This window comes from Mesoplodon densirostris, chromosome 15, assembly GCF_025265405.1.
Source record: "Mesoplodon densirostris isolate mMesDen1 chromosome 15, mMesDen1 primary haplotype, whole genome shotgun sequence".
Taxonomy (NCBI): Eukaryota; Metazoa; Chordata; class Mammalia; order Artiodactyla; family Ziphiidae; genus Mesoplodon; species Mesoplodon densirostris.
The window spans coordinates 29,981,255-30,001,559 of NC_082675.1; the positions used below are offsets into that span (position 1 = coordinate 29,981,255).

The 20,305-nt window shown below is 44.6% G+C and overlaps 1 protein-coding gene across 3 annotated transcripts in view; it reads left to right on the forward strand.

Moving 5' to 3' along the window:
• PIEZO2 (piezo type mechanosensitive ion channel component 2) overlaps positions 1-20,305 on the forward strand; it is a 351,580-nt gene that overhangs the window by 245,515 nt on the left and 85,760 nt on the right. For 2 of the 3 annotated variants that reach the window (XM_060119106.1, XM_060119107.1), the window contains exons 9-18: positions 3,256-3,375; positions 6,189-6,227; positions 7,164-7,302; positions 7,897-8,042; positions 10,809-11,039; positions 11,708-11,831; positions 13,287-13,561; positions 15,347-15,495; positions 17,473-17,646; positions 20,074-20,115. In XM_060119106.1, the coding sequence (XP_059975089.1) occupies positions 3,256-3,375; positions 6,189-6,227; positions 7,164-7,302; positions 7,897-8,042; positions 10,809-11,039; positions 11,708-11,831; positions 13,287-13,561; positions 15,347-15,495; positions 17,473-17,646; positions 20,074-20,115 (1,439 nt within the window). The remainder of the gene's footprint in view (positions 1-3,255; positions 3,376-6,188; positions 6,228-7,163; positions 7,303-7,896; positions 8,043-10,808; positions 11,040-11,707; positions 11,832-13,286; positions 13,562-15,346; positions 15,496-17,472; positions 17,647-20,073; positions 20,116-20,305) is intronic. The other variant, XM_060119108.1, reaches the window with a different exon arrangement.

A 20,305-nucleotide genomic window follows, 5' to 3' on the forward strand; every position in this document is an offset into this window, starting at 1 on the left:
GTACTATATGCCAAAATAACTATAGTGTTCTTATTATAGTATTTTGCTTCTGCCAAGAGTTCTAACTGAATACAGATACTATCAGGACAAAGACCAGCTTCCCTATGTTAGCTTCACCCCTGGCTGCTCAGATGGTCGGTGGTGAGGGGAGTGGAAGTGTCGTTTTTATTGAGCACTTACTAAATGCCAGGCCACGTGCTAGGTTGTTTTCATACATTATCTCATTCAATCCCCTGCATAACTCTCAAGAACAGGTATTGTACCCGTCTTAGAGATGAGGAAAATGAGGTTCGAGAGGTAAATCACACATTTACCAAACAGTAAATGTCGGATTCAAGCCCACGTTTGCCGACAAAGCTAGGGTCTCTATGACGACACACCCTGTTACCACGGCGACTGGAGTTGCCTAAATCTTCTCAGACCTCCAACCTCTGATGGTGCTGTGGGGATGTCCCCGCTCTCGGTGGTGCCATAACCCCCGGGGACCCCACCACAGGGCAGGGCTGAGGACTGGGTTGTTCCCTATGGGATTATTAGTAGAATATGGCACTTTGGGGACAGGACCAGGGTGGCTTGTGGCCTCTCTCTTTTCCCTTTCTATAACAGGAAATTTCAGTCTGCTTTTGCTTCCCCTAAGTGACCCTGAGAAGCTCAGCTGTCAGGCAGCTGATCCGCACACAGGGAGGCAGGTGGTGTAGACGGGGCTGCCGCATTTCACCTCATGGCCACGTGCTGGGGAGCAGAGCTCACGTTAGACACCAGCCTGGCACCTGCAATGCGGCCCCTCCAGCTCGGGGGCCCTGGTGCCCCACCCGCCTCCCCTCTTCGTCTGCTCATCCAGGCTCCACCCACGCGGTCATCCGGCCAGGCATCCAGTGTTTATCAAGAGCTAGCGTCTCAGACACTGGCCTGGGGCTGGGGGTAGAGCGTCGGCCCAGGTGCGAGGCCCCACTCAGGGGGGCTGTACATTGTGCAAGAGGAAAAGCAGCCCCCAAAGATGTGAGCAGGCCCAAGTCGGCACAGTGAAAGCCTGAGAGGTGTGTTCCATCCATCCCAGTGGAAGTGCCTCCTGCAGGAAGGGGGTCTGCCCACCTCCCGCCTGTGAGAGGACCACACAGGTGTCCCTGTTTGCAGGGGTCTCACAGTTCATAGAACTGTGTCCAATTTTAGTACTTGCCCAATAATATCAACACTAACTGAATAGCTAGTGCTAAATCCCACCAAAAACAAAGTATGTGCTCATTTAGCTGGACTTAGTAACATGTTACTACATACCTGACACTTCAATAGTGCAGGGTTTTAATAGGGCTGATTGACAGTTCAAACATACATTTACTATTAGCTAGATTTTTGAACCAGGGTAAAAACCATCTGGGTAATGCTGGCATGAATTTTATACACACACTAACACACAAGTGTATGATTTTGGGATGCATATAATATGCATCCTAATATGCATATATGCATATCCTAATATGCATATATATTTTTTACTCTATTTATTTATTTATTTATTTTTACATCTTTACTGGAGTATAATTGCTTTACAGTGGTGTGTTAGTTTCTGCTTTATAACAAAGTGAATCAGTTATACATATGTTCCCATATCTCCTCCCTCTTGCGTCTCCCTGCCTCCCACCCTCCCTATCCCACCCCTCCAGGCAGTCACAAAGCACCGAGCTGATCTCCCCATGCTATGCGGCTGCTTCCCACTAGCTATCTATTTTACGTTTGGTAGTGTATATATGTCTATGCCACTCTCTCACTTTGTCACAGCTTACCCTTCCCCCTCCCCATATCCTCAAGTCCATTCTCTAGTAGGTCTGTGTCTTTATATACCCCTCTCACCTCTCCCTTGGACCCAGTGACGGCAGTGACGTGGTGACAGAATGCTCTAAGGGCTCCTGGAGAAGCCCAATTACCTTCTGTTACCTTTTCCTCCAAGTCTCTTCTAAGATATGAGTGTGCCAGTAAAACCCCTTAAAGTGGTACTGTGTTCGCTTCTGCCACAAACAGACAGATGTGGATATGTGTATACGCACACATAAAACTGTGCAAAAGAAATGAAAATATCTCACGGAAACTATTTCTGAACAGTGTCTTAACCAACGATGGAAATGACTTTAAGGCCTTCGGGTTCACAAGAGTTCCAGGTGCCCTTGGCTTTCTCCGTGGTGTGTCAGGCAGGAGCTTGTGCACAGGTACTGCTGGGCTGTTACAGCCCCTCAGGCCCAGGAGACACTTGGCCTCCTTAGCCACGGGTCCTCTGGGGTGGACAGTCCAGGCCACACAGTTCACAGCAGGTCACAAACCACAGCGTCTGCAAGGGTGTGTGGAGAACAGGGCCTAATTCACAACAGCATCAACCCTCAGGGGTCTGTATTTTAAGTGGGGCTGGGACACGGGACTTTCTCACTAAGGTGCTGATGGAGGGCAGGTGCCTGGTTCTATCATGGCTCCAGGTGGCCTGGCACATTTCATGGAAAACGTGAGTTCTACGGTAAAAATCTATGGTGTATGTTTGAGAAAGAGAGAGAGAAGCAGGTGTCTGGAGGTGAATGTAACACATGGGCTCCCCGGGGCATCTGCTGCTCCCCGTGGGTGCTCTCTGTGCACTGGGCCCCGGGAATTGGGCAGTGGCACTAAGTGCCCTCCCTCTGCCCCCATATCAACATGTGTTAGTGCCCTTTTATGGGGCATCTTTGTTGGGAACCATCCTCAACCACCAAGTACGTTCTGATCCTGTTTTTCTCTCTATCAACTCTCCTGGACCAACTGTCTGATTCAGGCCAAGGTCCCATTAGGCAAGGCAGCTGTGTTATGCATCAACTCTCTTTTTGCTTAATGTTGAGTGTAAGCTCTAGATGACTCTGCTTTTCGTAAATGTCTTCTTCATTAAAGATTCCCGTGGCTGGGTTCCACAGTCAGGTGTGACTTTTGTGAACCCAGCCCAGCCCCTTCCTCCTGCAGGTTAGAATACACACAGGAGGCTCAGTGACGTAACGTGAGCGCCTGTTCCTGTATTTCACGGGGCTTAGCAGGGATCAGGAACAAGCGATACTGCTGTGCTTCGTGTTTACAGGGTGGCATTTTGGCCATTTTTGAAAGTGTCTGGATAAAAGCCCATGTAGTGTATACGTTACTTTACAAAATCATCACATGGGGGTAGAGATGGGCAGCTGTGTCTGGTCTCCCAGGCCGCTGAGGGGCTGCTCCGGGGAGCAGGGCTGTCCTGTGAGTTATTCTGTGTCTCAGGTGCAGGAAGAGAGGACAAAGGAAGAGGACAGAGCCCTGGCCTGCAGCCCCGTCCCCATCACAGCCGAGAGGAGGCGGAGCCTGTGGTACGCGACCCACTACCCCACGGGTGAGAGAAAAGTAAGCCGCAAGGAAAAGGGTTTCTCATTTATTTTGCTGCTTTTTATTATATTGCTGAATTCAGGTCATGTAAGTCCACCTGCAAACCCAGATTGCTCAGTTTACAGGAGCAGTTTGATGAGGAAGTCTTAGTGCTCAACCTGTGTTCAGAGAAGGGAACCCAGTGCTTCGAAAGGAAACCTCAGGCTCCATCAGACCCAGCCTTTTATAGTTCAGTGCTTCCCCCTGAAGTCTCTTAACCCTAGAAAGAGGGAGAGTGTGTTCTTAATTAAAAACAATAATTTTGTATTTAAACAAAAAACAACAAAGCGACCCCCTTGGCCCTGGGCGGTAACAGCTTGGGTGGTGGGATGCACTGCAGAGAGTAATTCCCTGTGTCGGGGTGGCTGCTGCAGTGACGATGACTGCTCACACGGCCACTCGGGACACCGGCCAGTCTGTGTGGACGTGAAGAGCCGCAGCCTCTCGCTGTGTCGGGGCCTCAGTGTGGATGCCAGGGACGGGAGCACAGCTGTGTGATTCTTCATCTTTTCATCATTTGTTCACTATTTTCAACACAACCTAGCCACTGACTTGTTAAAATGGCCCATTTGCAATGTGGTGAAGACAGATACAATTCTCAGACCGGGTCAGCACTTTGCTTCCCAGCACGTTTGGGAATCGAGGAGCAGATTCTCTGATTGACTTGGTGGAAGAGTTTCTCTAAGACACGTGGTCCTAGTTGATGCCTGACTGTCATGGACTGAGAGACAGGGAAACAATGAATGAACTTCTCAGGGAGTTGGCAGCCACGTGGAACAGATGTGGTGCCCGGAGACCTCTGGGGTTTCCGGGGGCCCTTTCCTCCCATCACACGTATCAGACTGTCCTGCCATGTCACTAAGCCAGAGAGACAGCACAGCAGTTTCCAAAATGAGGTCTGTGGGCCATCTCTGGGGATTCCTGGGACCCTTGCTGGGATCCACAGGCTCGAAACTATTTTTGTAATAATACTTAAGACATTCGCCTTTGGACTATGTTGACAATTGCTCTGATGGTACAAAAGCACCATCTAAGGCAGCAGCATGAACCCCCGCAGCTGTGGTCATGTCCTTGGAAAACAAAGCAGGAAGGCCAGTTCCACTTAAGAATATTCTTTTTTTTTTTTTTTTTTTTTTTTTGCGGTACGCGGGCCTCTCACTGTTGTGGCCTCTCCCATTGCGGAGCACAGGCTCCGGACGCGCAGGCTCAGCGGCCGTGGCTCACGGGCCCAGCTGCTCCGCGGCATGTGGGATCTTCCCAGACCGGGGCACGAACCCGTGTCCCCTGCATCAGCAGGCAGACTCTCAACCACTGCGCCACCAGGGAAGCCCTTAAGAATATTCTTGATGAACCAGGAACAGTCATTGCTCTTCTTAAATCTCAACCTTGAGGCACATACCTTTTTAATATTCTGAATGACACAAGGGGAGGTCCCCCTGAAGTGCTGACCCCTCGAGGAGGAGAAGCTCTTGGCAGGTGCGCGGCCCAGGTTGACGTGCAAGAACAGCTGACAGACAGTTTGGGGTGGTTCAGCTGTGGACATTCAGCAGTTACTGGAAAGTGAGTGGAGTGGTCCATCGCTTCAAGGCAAACAACTGACAGCATTTGTTGCCAGTGATAAAATGAGAACTTTTAGTGAAAATTAGAACATTGGAAGACTCGGATTTTGTGCAGTACAGCGTGTCAGTATTCAGTGGAGCTGTCTAATCCCAGAAGCACATCACCAGCACGTGCGGTCACAACGTGTGTGTAGGTAAAGGACCCGGTCCAGGTTCAGGATCCTCCAGGGGCTTTACTGATTCCACACACAGCTCGCCTTCGGTTACTTCCCCGTCTTGAGTTTGGGAGAGGGTCCAAGGAGAGGATCCACAGTCTGGATGGACTCCTGAGATACTTCTTTCTTTTCCAACTGCATCGCTGGGTGAAGCCAGAGTTCCTTTAACTACTTCAACCAAAACAATACATCACAACCGTTTGAATGTGCAAACAGACATGAGAACCCAGCTGTCTTCTTTTGAGCCAGACATTAAAGATACTCAAAAGCGTAAAACAACACCACTCTTTTCACTATTTTTTAAAATACAGCTATTTGAATAAAATTATTTATGTGAACAAGTTTTTTTCCAATTTTTAATGAATTAACAAGTGAATAGTTTTAATGCCTCAATTTTCATTTCTAGCACAATAGATACTGATGGATAGGACCCGCATAAATAAAAACTCTTTGGGACCTTCAGTGATTTTTAAGAAAGTGAATGAGTTCCGACCCAAAAAAGTGGGAGAACCTTTAACTCAGCAGATGCTTGTTACTGGGGGGAGCCCCAAACCCCTAGCACTAATAGAGCTAAAAGGCATAATCGGGTCATAATTCTTTTGTTGCAGACAACACACAAATCTTAATCCCAGCCCGTACTGCACATCAAATTTTCTTTATTGTGAAACTTCAATTTCAATACTTTGAGAATTCTGCAGACGTCTCAAAGGGTCCTAGGAATATAAAACCAAGCAGCTAATTCTATTAGAACAAAACACTTGAAAAAACGTAATCAGCTTTTGTAGTCATGTGGTTAATGAGTGCTTACTGACTCTCGTGAAACTGGAAAGGGTTATCAACACAGCACCCTCCAGCTGCATTGTTCATGCCTTTGTATCTTGCATGGCGGTTTTAACACACTGGCATCCAGCTAGTTGACGGGACGGGTGTGTGTGCAGTACAACGTCATAGCTGTGTGTAAACACCATGATGCTTTCCGCTCACAGATTAACGTGCTGTCCTGCATTGCTTTTTGCAGCTTTTATCCATGACTCAAGATGACTACAAACCATCTGATGTTAGTATATCCTTACAATTCTCATTTTTGCGTGTGTCAGTGATGTAAAAGTGACATAAATGAAATTAGCCCCTCTGAGTGTATTTTAATGGTCTATAAAATTTTCCATACGTTTTAAAATAATGTTTTTGCAGAAATGGTATCTGGTTTATTGCTGTTAAAACACTGACTCATAAAACATGAGCTCGCGTATAAACATATAAAATGTTTTTAAACTTTTAAAAAGCCACAGTGGAGGGTTTGCCGGTTCCATGATTTGAGTAAGAGGTCTTGCCTGTCCATGGACACACATATGTATGTGTGCGTGTATATGTTTATATGTATATGCATAAATGAAAAATTGTAAAGCTAAAGAGACAGAGAGAAAAAAAGTAGGAAATTGTATTTAGTGTACAGAGTGCTGCAACATGGGAATTGCAAGCTGCAGCATCAGGTAGAGACCTGTGGGGTTGCTGTCTAACCTGAGAATTTGCTAAGTCCTGAGAGCTGTACGGGGTGTGGGGCAGGCAGGGGGGCCCGGGCAGTGCTCGGGCTGCAGACCAGGACCCAGGCGAGTCTGGAGTTCCTGTAGCTGGAGGATGGCTGGGGGGCGGGGCCATGAGCTGAGGCTGGAGAGGAGACAAGAGCAGGTCCTGAAGCCTCAGCAGCCTTTCCAGGCTTCACACTTCATACCGAGGACGGAGAGGGGGGCACGGCCTGAGGTGCAGCAGAGGTGGGCAAGGTCAGGTTTACCTTGTCCTGTGATGGCTCTGTGGGGTATAGGTTTGGAGGGGGTGAGCAAGACTGTCTCGCTAGTGGGCATCACTGCCGACAATGCTCAGCCTCTCAACGGCTCTGCACCATCCCATGTGCCCACCTACCAGAAGGGAAGGAGGCGGGTCCACACTGGAAACCAGAGCTGCCGTCACAACTGCTTTTGCCCTGCGCCCCCGGCAGGGCCTGCTGGTGACTGTGAACGGCAACCCCGTGGATTACCACACCATCCACCCCAGCCTTCCCCTGGAGAACGGCCCCGCCAAGGCCGACCTGTACTCCACCCCACAGTACCGCTGGGAGCCCTCCGCTGACTCCACGGGTAAGGAGCTGGGATCTGTCTTTGGTTTATCCTCCTGCAGGAGCTCTGAATATGTCTTTGGTTTATCCTTCATTGGATTCGGTTCTTTTTCCTTTTTTTTTTTTTTCTAGCAGAGGTTGCTTTCTTCCATGGTCAGTCTGATGAAGCTCATTTCCTTAATTTCTGCCTAGATGTTGCCCCTCCATCTTGCTCTGTGTGTTCTGTCCTTGGGTACAAAATAAGTGGCCTAATCGGGGTAAACTTTGAAAAATAAAAGGTAAAAAATTATTTTAAACAAGTCAACTTGTTTCTAGTGTTAAACCTATGTGCATATGTGTGTTTTAGTCTTTCTGTAATTTGATTGCATAATCACGGCCAATAGTTTTGCTGGTTAGTGGATGAATGTCTTCAGAAAGAGCTCTTTTCGTCTGATAAAAAAAACCAAGAGCCCCAAAACTTGGATGAGGCCTTTCTCCCTTTTCTCTAAGTTTATTGTGTTGAAAGAAAGCTGCCTGTTACTGGAGATGACAAATACGTGCTCTGTACTGCTTGGGACGTTTATGTGAAATTCACATATTTGCATAGATTTTTATATAAAATAATCTCTCCCTCTAGAAAAGAAGGAGGGAGAAGATGAGAATGAAGAATTTGAGGAGGAGAAGGCCTATGAGGAGAAAAGGAGTGTCAAAGTCCATGCCATGGTCTCTGTGTTCCAGTTCATCATGAAGCAGAGTTACATCTGTGCCCTTATCGCTATGATGGTGCGTGCCTACCAGAAGCCTTAACTTCTGCCTGCATTCTGCCCCTATATCTTGCTCTGTGTCCTGTCCTTGGGCACAAAATTAGTGCTGGAGGGATGGACAGTGCTTGCACCCCGCCGGCTCCAAGCCCCACCACCTCCTCCCGCCAGCACTGATGTCTTCACCTTCCCAATGTCTTGGCAGAGAATGGTTGCTTATGGTAATTTCTCATGGGCCCTTTATATTATAGATTTCAAAACCATGTCCTCCTCTGTGCTAGCTAGCCTCCTTTTAAATATGAATACCTTTCTCTCAAATTAGCCTAAGTCAGACTGTCCCCTATTTTGCTGATTTAAAAGGACATATGGGTAGTTTTTCTAAGTGGCATTGAAGGTGTTCACGATTAATAAAGGCCACTTTTATTTCTTTCAGATAATGAGGGTTATAGTCACAGCTTGTCTTAGATTTGAGACTTTATTCCATTTGAGCTGCAACAAATGTTTACCGATCTAAGCATCAAGCACCGAGTCCCCGAGGGCTTCTTCTGGTTGTGAGCTCCCAGTTTACCTGCGTTTCTGCTCACCGCTAGGAGCATGCTCCATCTCCAGCATCAGAGCTTCAGAAATCGTCCTTGGGACCAGAGACAGGATATAAAAGAAGGCCAATTTCTGCTCTTCCTAAAAACAGATTTTACTGGGAAAGCTAATTTATTTTGAGAAACTTATTTAACACAAAAGTCTTCAAATTTTGTGGCCAGTAGTGAGATCCCATGAACACCGTAAATGATAAAAAAATATTCTATAATTCTAGGGGAAAAAAAACACCTAAAGACAGTTTCCCTAGGCTCTCAGTCCAGATGTCTCCTGAGAAAACCTGTTTTCATGTCAGCTTCAGCTTCTGCAAGGACCATGGCCATGTCTGAGAGTATTGGGAACAGAAAGCTCCTCGAAATTAAAGATGGCTCTTTTGGGGACTGCAAACTCTGTTCTCTAAATAGTATGAATTCTGTGCTCTCTGGGTACTTTTTGACACTTCATAGGTTAATCCCTAATTTACACTACAGCAAAACTCTATTTGAAAACATCAAATAATTTAGATTCTGGACTCAAAGGAGTACACATTTCTTTTTCTGTCTCTAAAAAGAAGCCAGAGAAGTTGGTTTCTTTATGTAAAGAAATAGAGCTTAAAAAAAAAAAGAAAAACTTGAAATACACATTCAGTTCCTCAGTAGAAAAGAAATCTATTGTAAAAACAACACAGGAGAGCAGATCTCTCGTTAAAGACGTGCTCTCGTCTGGTGCCATTTCAATTGTGTTCACGGAGCCACAATATTAATGCTTTAAAAGTGCCTGTCTTCTGTGGAAGTTCCCCCGTGGCAGCAGACTTTTAATCACAGACAGAAAGGAGCACGGTCTGTTAGAACGATAGATGTCTTTATTCAAAAACACAAAGCGAAATCCTCACAATTTCTTTTTCTCCCTCTTTCACCCAAACAAGGATAATGTACAGGGGGAAAAATACGCTGGAATTATAATATCTGCGAAGATTACTTTCTTGGGTCCTCCACAAAAAAATGGCCAGGTCAGATCTGAATTTCATCCTGGGATAAAGGCATTAAATATTACTGACCTTTGATAACACTATTTCCAAGGAATACTATCTTCATGAAAATAATACAGACTCGGTAATAGTTGTCAGTCACTCACTTAATTTTAATAAAAGCAATTTTAATTTCCAGTTTATAATTACCATATGTTTTAACCAACAGTTTTAAATAACTCTACATTTAAAAAGCTAGCTCTTCTTTAGGACAAATTTGCACATTGCTGGCAATGAAGTATTTGTTCTGTGCTGACTTTATTCATTTATCTTGTTTATCTCAATACTTATCTGCTTTCCAGAAGCAAAACAGACTTGTAAAACATTTCAGACTTTACGAATAACTCTTGATAATTCGTGATACTCAGGAATATGACTGATTTCAATTAGCTCCAAATAACAGCTAGAAAATATTTTTAAAGACCTTTTCACAGAAATTTGGTATCTGAGATTATGGTATGAAAGGATAGATTTACTGAAGTTAATGGTACTCATGAGCCTGATTTTCTAGAATGTTCCAGCAGCTGCCCTTTGAGATATCTTCTGGATCTGTGGGAGTTTGGTGTGAGTGGAAGATGTCTTGCCCCTTGGCAGGGCAGAAGGAGAGGCCGGCCTCTCCATTAACCTGGCTTTACTGTTTGCGGTGTGTGGACACCTAACACTCTACCTCCTCCTGGAGATTCCCTGGTTCCTATCATGTCTGTGTGCCTGGCGGGTCTGCTAAGGGTGACCCCTGAAGCCAGCTTGTGTGCTGACCCTGTGGTCCCCGCAGCTTCCGTTTCTGAGCCCAGCTTGGCCACACTCACCCAGCACCCTGAAAAAATAGCCGACCTCAAGCTAGTTTGGAAGAATAAAGGAGAAAGCACTTACGGTTGCTTCTCATTCTGCAAAGCAGGGTGAAAAGGAAGACATTTGGGGCTGGAGGGCAAAGGACGTGGAGTGAAGCCCCCTGCCCGACCCTCTTCCCTCCAGGAAGTCGAGGGCCAGTGCCAGCTCACAGAGGCAGCCTTCCTCCTCGCTGTGTCCCCTGCCACAGCTGGGATATCCCTCCACGATTTCACCACAACACCCTCCCTCCATAGTGTGAATGTTTCTGACCTTTTCCTGCTAGATAACTTCTAACTTAGCAGGGTGGGGCCTGTACGTCGTATTGACCATCACCGTTTTCTCCTTCCTTCCTTCCTGGAGGCGTGGAGCATCACGTACCACAGCTGGCTGACGTTCGTGCTGCTGATCTGGTCCTGCACTCTCTGGATGATTCGCAACAGAAGGAAATATGCCATGATCAGCTCTCCATTCATGGTTGTCTACGGAAATCTACTGCTCATATTACAGTACATATGGAGTTTTGAACTCCCTGAAATTAAAAAGGTCCCAGGATTTTTAGAAAAGAAAGAGCCAGGGGAACTTGCCTCAAAGGTAAGTGAAGAGCAAAGCAAGAAAACAAAGCATTCAAACAAAACCACAGTAATCAAAACAAACACATCCAAGCAAAAAAGTACAAAAATAGGTTCCAAATATTTGCTGCTGCTTGAAATCATAATGTTTTTCCTAGCCCTCAGGAAAATGTTAATATAAACGTGTGGGCACTTAGAACAATTCCCCCTTCAGCTTTGGGAGAAGAATGGGAATATTTAAGGGGTTCTATTTGCTGGCAAGAAATGTTCTTCCCCATCTGTGGAATTCTTCAAAATACGGACCACTGCAGAAGCAACAGGGATCATGGAAGAAATACATCATCTTCTGATACTTGTGCTGATGTCAGGGAAGGACAGGAAATCAAGGAGTAGCACCTTGAAGGGGACCACTGGTCCAAGTTGGTTTCCAGCCCAGGTTGTCCTGTGCATCTCCCTGGGGCATCCCAGGCATGAATGCACCCTGGCACTGGACGGCATGCCAGCGTCCTCAGGAAAGGAGATTTAAAAGCAAGTGACTTTCAGCTGAAATCAAGTGGGTGCCTGACTCTATCTCAAGTGGAAAGGTTTATGTAATTGCTCCCACTGAAATGCAGAGAAGGCGTAGTAGTTGTTGAAATAGGCTTATGCTTCAGAGGCTTGATACTCGGGTTCCTAATTCTCTCCTTTCAGATCCTTTTCACCATTACGTTTTGGCTGTTGCTGAGACAGCACCTCACAGAGCAAAAAGCTCTCCAAGAAAAGGAAGCTCTTCTGTCTGAGGTCAAAATCGGACGTCAGGAGAATGAAGAAAACGGTAATTAATGTGTCAGGTGTGTGACGGGAGGAAGGGCCCCCGCGGACATCCAGGGGTCTCTGCTCCAGACCAGAGGGAGGCCAAGTGTAGACGTGAGCAGATAAATGACCGCGTCCCGGGGCTAAGTCCCCGTCCACAGGAGCTTCAGAGACCCTGTGTCATTTGATCCTCACGAAAGCGACTCCCACTTCAGGGAAGAGAAACTGAAGCTCAGGGAAGTGCACTGCGTTCTCCATGGTCACATTTCCTGAGTGTTAGTACCAAGAAAGTGACTCAAATCTTCCAAATTCGAATCCTCTTCTTTTCAAAAATGAATATACCACAAAGTCAAAAATAGAATCTGATGTTTTGATGATCTATCACCTCTGTAGTTTTAGACCTGCTATATGGGTAAAAGGAGAGCCTCTCACTCCCTACCTGCCTGGATGTACCAATAAATATCATTTAATGTTAGTAGAACGGCTTGGAGACCACTAGTGATGTATGTAGCCTTGTCTGAAAAGGACGCCATAAAGGTTCACAGAGGCTGGGCTGGTAACCTTAAGACTAACCTGGTAAGGAGGAGAAAACCAACACACACCAACTCATCCTTTTCTTACAGTTTCTCATTTAGACCTAACCATGGAATTACTTTTCAGCAACAGAAGTCTATAAGATTTAAACCTTGACTCTTTGACTTTGGATGTGTCTGTTAATAGAGTGATTAAATTCACCAGTTATTTTATATAAAGAATAGTCCATTTAAGATCAGCAGTTGCTCTGACCTCTCACTGCACTTGCATTCCCCTCACTCTGTGGATCTCCTGGTCATTTGAATAAATTATTTAGATGTATTCAATAGATTGCCTTAGTAACACAAAAATGAGCCATATATTAGCATATTTTAAAGTAAGACCAAATATAAGCTTTTCATTGCAGTGCATAAAACTATTTTAAACTTAGGTAAGTTACAATTATTCTTCAATTCTAATTTAAATTAAATTATATTTGGCTTTAACTCTTACTTTCTTAGTTCTCTAAAAGCATACTTTTGGTTAAGATAATTACCATTAACCCAAATCCAGTAAAATACTGCTAGGATTGTCTGGAGTCATGTTAACAGTTGGAATTTGAAGTTGTCATAGTAGTTTTTCTGTTATTGTTGCCTATGTATTTTTCCTCGATCCTGCAGTAGTTACAGCAGGATATTACAAGTGAAATAGGTGTTATAAAAAGATTAGTATAAGAGTATTACCAAATGTATTTCTTTAAAACTATATTTCAGGAAGTTTAGGAAAATGGACTATAATTAGTTCCATAAATTCTGCCTTGTTTATTAGAACCATCTAAAATTATTTAAATCATATGGTAATGCATGAAATGCGTGCACTGTGTGGCACTCACATCACACTGGTCAGAGTGTGGTTCCGGTCCGGGGACCAGCTCCATTGAATAGCATGGTCTTCTCTTTTGAAGATGACGAACAGGACGTACAGGTGGATGGGGAGGCCCAGGAGAAGAAGGAAGAAGAGGAGGCAAAGGAGGAGAAGCAGGAGCGGAAGGAGGAGGAGGAGGAGGAGGACGAGCAGGACATCATGAAGGTGCTGGGTAACCTGGTGGTGGCCTTGTTCATCAAGTACTGGATCTATGTCTGTGGAGGCATGTTCTTCTTCGTCAGCTTCGAGGGTAAAATCGTGATGTACAAGATCATCTACATGATGCTCTTCCTGTTCTGTGTGGCCCTGTATCAGGTGAGTACACAGCTGTCCCTGTTTTTCAATCCTCACATCTGTCCAGGAACATACATGAGCTTCTTTCGACAAGACTCTAAGTTACTATGACCTTGTGAAAACATCGTGTAAAGGGGTCAATAAGATTCAGACATTACACACTAGGAATCCTAAAATGAGAAGTAGCTCCCTTCAGCTTGTGCACTGATTTTAAATGTTAGGTTCTTAAAATGGTGAAGAAGTGGTTAGAGTGGACATCCTTGTCTTGTTCCTGGTCTTAGAAATGTCCATCAACAGAGGAATAGATAAAGAAGATGTGATACATATACACAATAGAATATTACTCAGCCATAAGAAAAGAACAAAATAATGCCATTTGCAGCAACACGGATGGACCTGGAGATTACTAAGTGAAGTGAGTCAGACAGAGAAAGATAAGTACCATATGATATCACTTACATGTGGAATCTAAAATACCACACAAATGAACTTATTTACAAAACAGAAACAGACCCACAGACATAGAGAACAAACATATGGTTACCAAAGGGGAGGGGGGGAGGGATAAATTAGGAGTTTGGTATTAACAGATATACACTGCTCTATATAAAATAGATAAACAAGGACCTACGGTATAGCGCAGGGCACTATACCCAGTATTTTGTAATGACATATAAAAGAAAAGAACCTGAAAAAAAAATGTATAGCTAAATCACTTTGCTGTACACCTGAAACCTATACAACATTGTAAATCAACTATACTTCAATAAATAAACATGACAAAACTGAAAAAAAACAAATGCATGTGTAAAATAAAGTCAGAAAAAATTCATAAGTTTTTCAAAAATTATTAATTAAAAAAAGAAGTCTGTATCATTAGATTACACTTTTGAATAGTAATGTAAAAACCGTGGCTGGATAATCTAAAATACTGGATAATATTCGGTTCATTTGTATTTCAGAGTTTGGAATCAGAAAATCATGCACATGTGCGTGTGTGTCTGTGTGTGTGTACAAATGTATGTATAATGCATTGAGTGCTTTAGTATTTCATTAATTAGAATATATGAAATGTTATATTGAAATGAGTTAGCCTCTCCACAAATTCCGTGTAACTGACGATGGGTGGGAACCCGATGATGTACACAAGTGTAACAGTAAACGTTCCTGCCGGCAACCAAGAAAACAAGTAAAGCAACCTCGATTAACAAGAGTCGATTACCTGTGGAGATGAAAATGTCTCAACTGAGGTCAATCACATTTTGAAATACCTTTTGAAATCCCAGGTAGATGTTCTCTAATGAAAACCCACAGGGTTTTGGTAAAGAGGGATGCCTCCTCTCTGTGGTGGTTTCACATTTGTATTCATATGGCATCACTCTGAATTTCAAAATGGAGGCAATTTCCCCAGCCATGACCACAAGGACGGAATAACCTCCTTGAAAGCCTCCCGTAGACCAGATATAGACCAGACATCATGCCAAGATAAACATCATTATTAATGATGATGATATAAACATCATTATTTCATCCTCAGAACAACTGGAAAGTAAGTACTCTTGAGGAGGAAACAAGCTCAGGGTGGTCGAGCAGCTTTGCCCAAAGACACAGCTCACAACTTCTGGTGGAACCAGATTCCAATCCATAGCCACCCAACCCTACGAGGAACAGAGCCTCAAAAACTAAAAATGAACTTGACTTTGTTTTCAAACATTTGTTAATGGAATCACCTGTCTTCTTTGAATAAACAAGGTATTTTTGTGAGTTTTCCTCTGACCACTTTTTTTTTTCTTATTTGTTGTTCAGGTGCACTATGAGTGGTGGAGACGGATCCTGAAATATTTCTGGATGTCGGTGGTTATCTACACGATGCTGGTGCTGATCTTTATATACACATATCAGTTTGAAAACTTCCCGGGCCTGTGGCAAAATATGACTGGATTGAAAAAAGAAAAGTAAGTAATTGTGGTGGACAGTGGGATGGAAAATGACAAACAGCATGAAGTTGTGAATGCGTGTCGTTCAAAACATCTTTCTGGGAGGTTTTAGTAAAACATGACATCATCACTGGCTATAAGTTCTAGAAAAATGGTACAGATGAACCGGTTTGCAGGGCAGAAATTGAGGCCAGATGTAGAGAACAAACGTATGGACACCAAGGGGGGAAAGTGACGGGGTGGTGGTGGTGGTGGGATGAATTGGGAGATTGGGATGGACATATATACTCTAATATGTATAAAATGGATAACTAATAAGAACCTGCTGTATAAAAAAATAAATAAAATAAAATTCAAAAAAAATAAATAAAGGTTCCTCCAGAAGAGGACTCAGGTCTTGGTCATTTTAGGTTCTCATGACCTTGCCCTGAGCTTTTAGCACATAGTAGGTACTCAATAAATATCAACTGAAAAGTGAATTTTCCGCCCATTATTAATGAAATGGCATTTTCTAGTGTCAGTTTCATGTGAAGCACACCTGTCCGGTTCCTCACTGTCATGCTTCCTCCTTTCTTAACTGGAGCCCAGTTCCTCATCAGTAGGTTCATAAGGTAACACATCAGCCTCTCCTCACTGATGGAGCCAGTGTTAAGATCTAAGGAGTAGTTGGTGCCACAGGGAAGGTGCTCAGAGACTAGTGATGATGAAATCTTTCTTGTGCGTGAAATAGATAGGAGTCTAGGCTTTTCTAATTTGCTTCTGTAAACTTCTGAAGTTCGTTTAGAAATCCCACCAGAACTGGGCATAGAGCTGAGTATACTGAGGTAGCCAAGAGGAAAGTTTAAAAGGAGGGTTCACCGTGTAGCTAGACTAATATATCTTTAAGTCAGTTCAGCAAATATTTCTTGAGTGCCTCCCCTGGGCCAGACACTCTTCTGTACCTGAAGATGCAACAGGAAGCAAGAGAGACAGAGTCTGGGCCCTGTGGAGTTTATAGTCCAGGAGAGGAGACAAACCAGAAACCTAGGTAGTGTACAAACGAATCAACTGCGACACGTCTGTGAAGGAAACAGAAACAGGTTGAGGTACTGAAGAATGGGGGACAATAACTAGAGATGGAGTAGTCAGGGCAGGCTTCCCTGAGGAGGCATCATTTTTTCTTTTGGCTGCGCCACGCAGCATGCACGATCTTAGTTCCCCGAGCAGGGACTGAACTCACGCCCTCGCCAGTGAAAGCGCCAAATCTTAACCACTGGACAGCCAGGGAAGTCCCTGAGGAGGTGTCATTTAAACTCCTGAAGAATAGGAAAGAGCTTGTCTTTAGAAAAGTGTGTGAGTTGGGAGCTGGGAGGTGGACGAACATTCCAGAAAAAGAGAGCAGCAAATGCAAAGGGCCTGAGGCAGGGCAGACTTTGGCGTGTGTGTGTGTGTGTGTGGAGAGGCAGGAAGGCTGGCCTGTGAGGAGCAAGGGGAGAAGTGGGAAAGGTCAGCTAGGCACCTGGAGGTGCAAGGCTTGTAGGTAGTGATGGTTTGCATCTCGTTCATGGTGAAATTTCTAAAAGTCTTTAAAGCACCCTTGACTGGCTGAGGAAAAAGTGATGTGTGTGGAGGACAAGAATAGCCACAGCAGCACGGTCAGCCAGCAGTGGGGGTGTCCTGCGAGTGAGGATGGTGGCTCCACTTAGAATAGGAGGTGCTAGAAATGAAAACGAGGACAGATTCAAGGGTTGAAGGAATGCAGATGGTGGAGACCGGAAGGCAAAGAAAGCGTCGGGGGAACGCCCTGATTGGGGCGTTTTGCACGAGGTAGACAGTTGTGCCACTGAAGAGCAGGGTGGGGAGAGAGGGGTGGAGAACAGCTCAGCTGCTTCAGGAAATGGGGACATCGAGAATGCTGTCTTGAAAACACTCAATATGAAATCACTGTGAAACAGCCAACTTCCAGTAGACGTTCGGGTAGGAGAGCCCACAGGGGAAAGCCGTTTTGTTTTGCAGGCTGGAGGACCTTGGCTTAAAACAGTTCACGGTGGCTGAGCTGTTCACGCGCATATTCATCCCCACATCCTTCTTGTTGGTGTGCATCCTGCACCTGCACTACTTCCATGACGGCTTCCTGGAACTCACGGACCTGAAGTCCATTCCCAGCAAGGAAGACAGCGCCATCTACAGGTGAGCCCGTGCAGGAAGCTCCAAGAAGGCAGCCTGGACCCTCCCAACCATCTCACTTAGAATCTCAGCCCTGAACTTGCCATGAGTATCAGCCTGTAAGTGGGGAAAAAATGAGAAAAAATGTGGAATATTTGACGGCACTTTGAGAAACAGTTGGTAGTGATTTATGATGGTTCATGCAGTGATCTTGACAGGCATGTGAATTAGTTCAGAGTAGCTGTGTAGACTGAAATTTCTTAGCGGTTGTAATGTGTCTTTTGTGTCCAGGCCGGTGAGGTGTTTTTAGAACATTTACAGAATCTGGCTAATTGGGAGGATGAGTTTTCTGTCGCACTAACAGGCAGAGAAGAAGTCGCTGTGAGTGAGAACGCAGTGCAGAATTCTACCTTCCATCTTGGAAGGGGAGAACCTTGGCTAAAAGGAGAGAATCTGCCATCTATGAGTAACCAGAATAAGATTTAAGGAAAGAAAGCGAAGGCAGTGTTTTCTTTCATCAGCTCCCTGTTGTGTTCTGCCCATCAATAAACATAAATTGTTTACAAGTAGCAGGATCTGGCTCTCCCTGGCCATGTGTGCTGAAGCCACAGTGGGTCATCACACATGCCTAGATCTGCTCCGTCACGGGGAAATTACAAGCATTCGTCTAATGAACCTTGATACTGATTTTCCTCTCTGCTTCACATAATAGCCTGTGATTCAGTTCCTGGAAAAACACTTGTTAAGTAAATAAGGGAGCAAAGTGCTGTATTCAAAGGAGCACAGATGCCACAGTTGAAAATCCCCCTTAGCTCTTTTTCAAGGGAAACAATGTGTCCATCCAAAGAAGATGCCAGCAGTATCTCATCATGCACAGTTTATGAAATATCAAACTGTCTACGTTCTGCTGTGCTAAGGAGTGGAATTATGGAAAACTGAATTTGTTGCACAGAGTTCCTGTTAAGTATGTAGAACCTGATTTAATTATGTAGGTCCTGGAGAAGGACAGCAGCCTCTGTCAAGATGTGTTCTCCCTGTTTCCTCTGGTGTCCTGCCAGCCCGTAACCCCCTCGCCTGGCAGGACAGGGAAGGAGGCCAAGCAGTCTGTTCAGTCTGAGGCTGGAGCTGGCCCTCCTCTGGCCGCAGCTCAGCCTGAGCACCCCCCTTAACTGTTGCTTTTCCAAGAAAATGTAAAGGGCGAGGCAAGAGTATATAATGGCAGCCACCTGCATGGTTTAGGAATGCAGGATTTCATTTTTGGTTCTGTGAAAAACAGTTTTCTAGAAACTCGAGGAGTTCGAAGGACTCAAGTTCGGTGTTTTGGGATTTCATGCAAGAGTTTCATATAAAAGCCTCCCAAATTTCAACTTGGAACATAAGATACGTATCCCATCTTTTTCGCAGCTCTTTTCCATTGTAGTATTTTCCTTACTAGCAATTTTCACCTCACGGTGGTTTTAGTCCCTAGAACGCTAGTAAATGGCTACATTAAAATCAAAATGATGAAGAAAAACATATTTTCGGAGTTGGGATTGACTGTCCTGCTTTTGCCTTCTCTGTTCCTGCCCGCTTAGTAGATGCTTGGGGGGAAAAAAAAAACCTCCCAAATTGGGAATAATCGATGCATTTTATCCCTTAAAGTGATTCCAGTCCTGTTGTTTCTGTGAATAGCCAACTGTCCTTTTCCTGTTTTGTCTGTTGTTTTTGTGGTTTGTGTAGGCCCTGTAGGCAAATGTCACTTGTGTCTGAAGCAGAATTCATTGTGTTTAGCCTTCCAGAATTTATAAAGTTAGCATTATGAAAGTGTTTTATGATATACCTTATGTGAAACTATTATTAGTTCTAGGTAGGCATTCTCAGGAATATCATTTCCCTTATATACTGATAAAATATATAATATATCATAATCACAATGTAATTATTATATAATATATACTTAATAAGGTACTAAATATCCACTCCTTATTTAAATATCCATCACTGCAATTTGTCCATAATTTGTTGTAGAAAGTACTGTGATGCATATAGAAATAGAATGACTATTTTCTGACTTCAGTTTTAGAACACCTCAGAAAACAGTATGTTGAATATGGACATTTAGGAGGATTTTCTTTTTTTAATCTGGGGAAGGAGCAAGAATTAATGTTTTCCGTGGTATTTTATCTGATAAATGCGTTCTGGACATGTAAACCTTACAGATTCCTGACAAGGTGTGTGACTGGGGGGCAGGGAGGGAGAGACTGTTACCGTCCGGCGATTTCCCGACTCTGATTTCTCTGCTAACGAGTCTCGCTGTCTGGACCCTCCTCTGGTGCATGAAGCATGTCGGTGACACACGTGGTGATGCCGAGCTTACGGGACATCAGCTCCTCCTCTCTGGCTAACACTCTCCTCTTTCTCTCTCCAACTATCCCCCGCTGCCACCGCCTGCTTCCTTGTGCCCCCGCGTAGCCATGCCAAGGTCAATGGGCGCGTGTATCTGATAATAAATAGGTGGGTACCTTAACGTTTTCTCTCTCGGTTTCCTTTTTGTTAATGGTCTCTGGGGGTGTTAAACGCTTCGTTAGCTTGTAAGTGAAAAATGGCATCATCAGACAGTGGGCGTGGCCTGCAGGTGCGCTGAATGTCTTTTGCAAACCCAGCCATTCGGCATTTGGACCGAACAGTGCTGCCGAGTGGACTC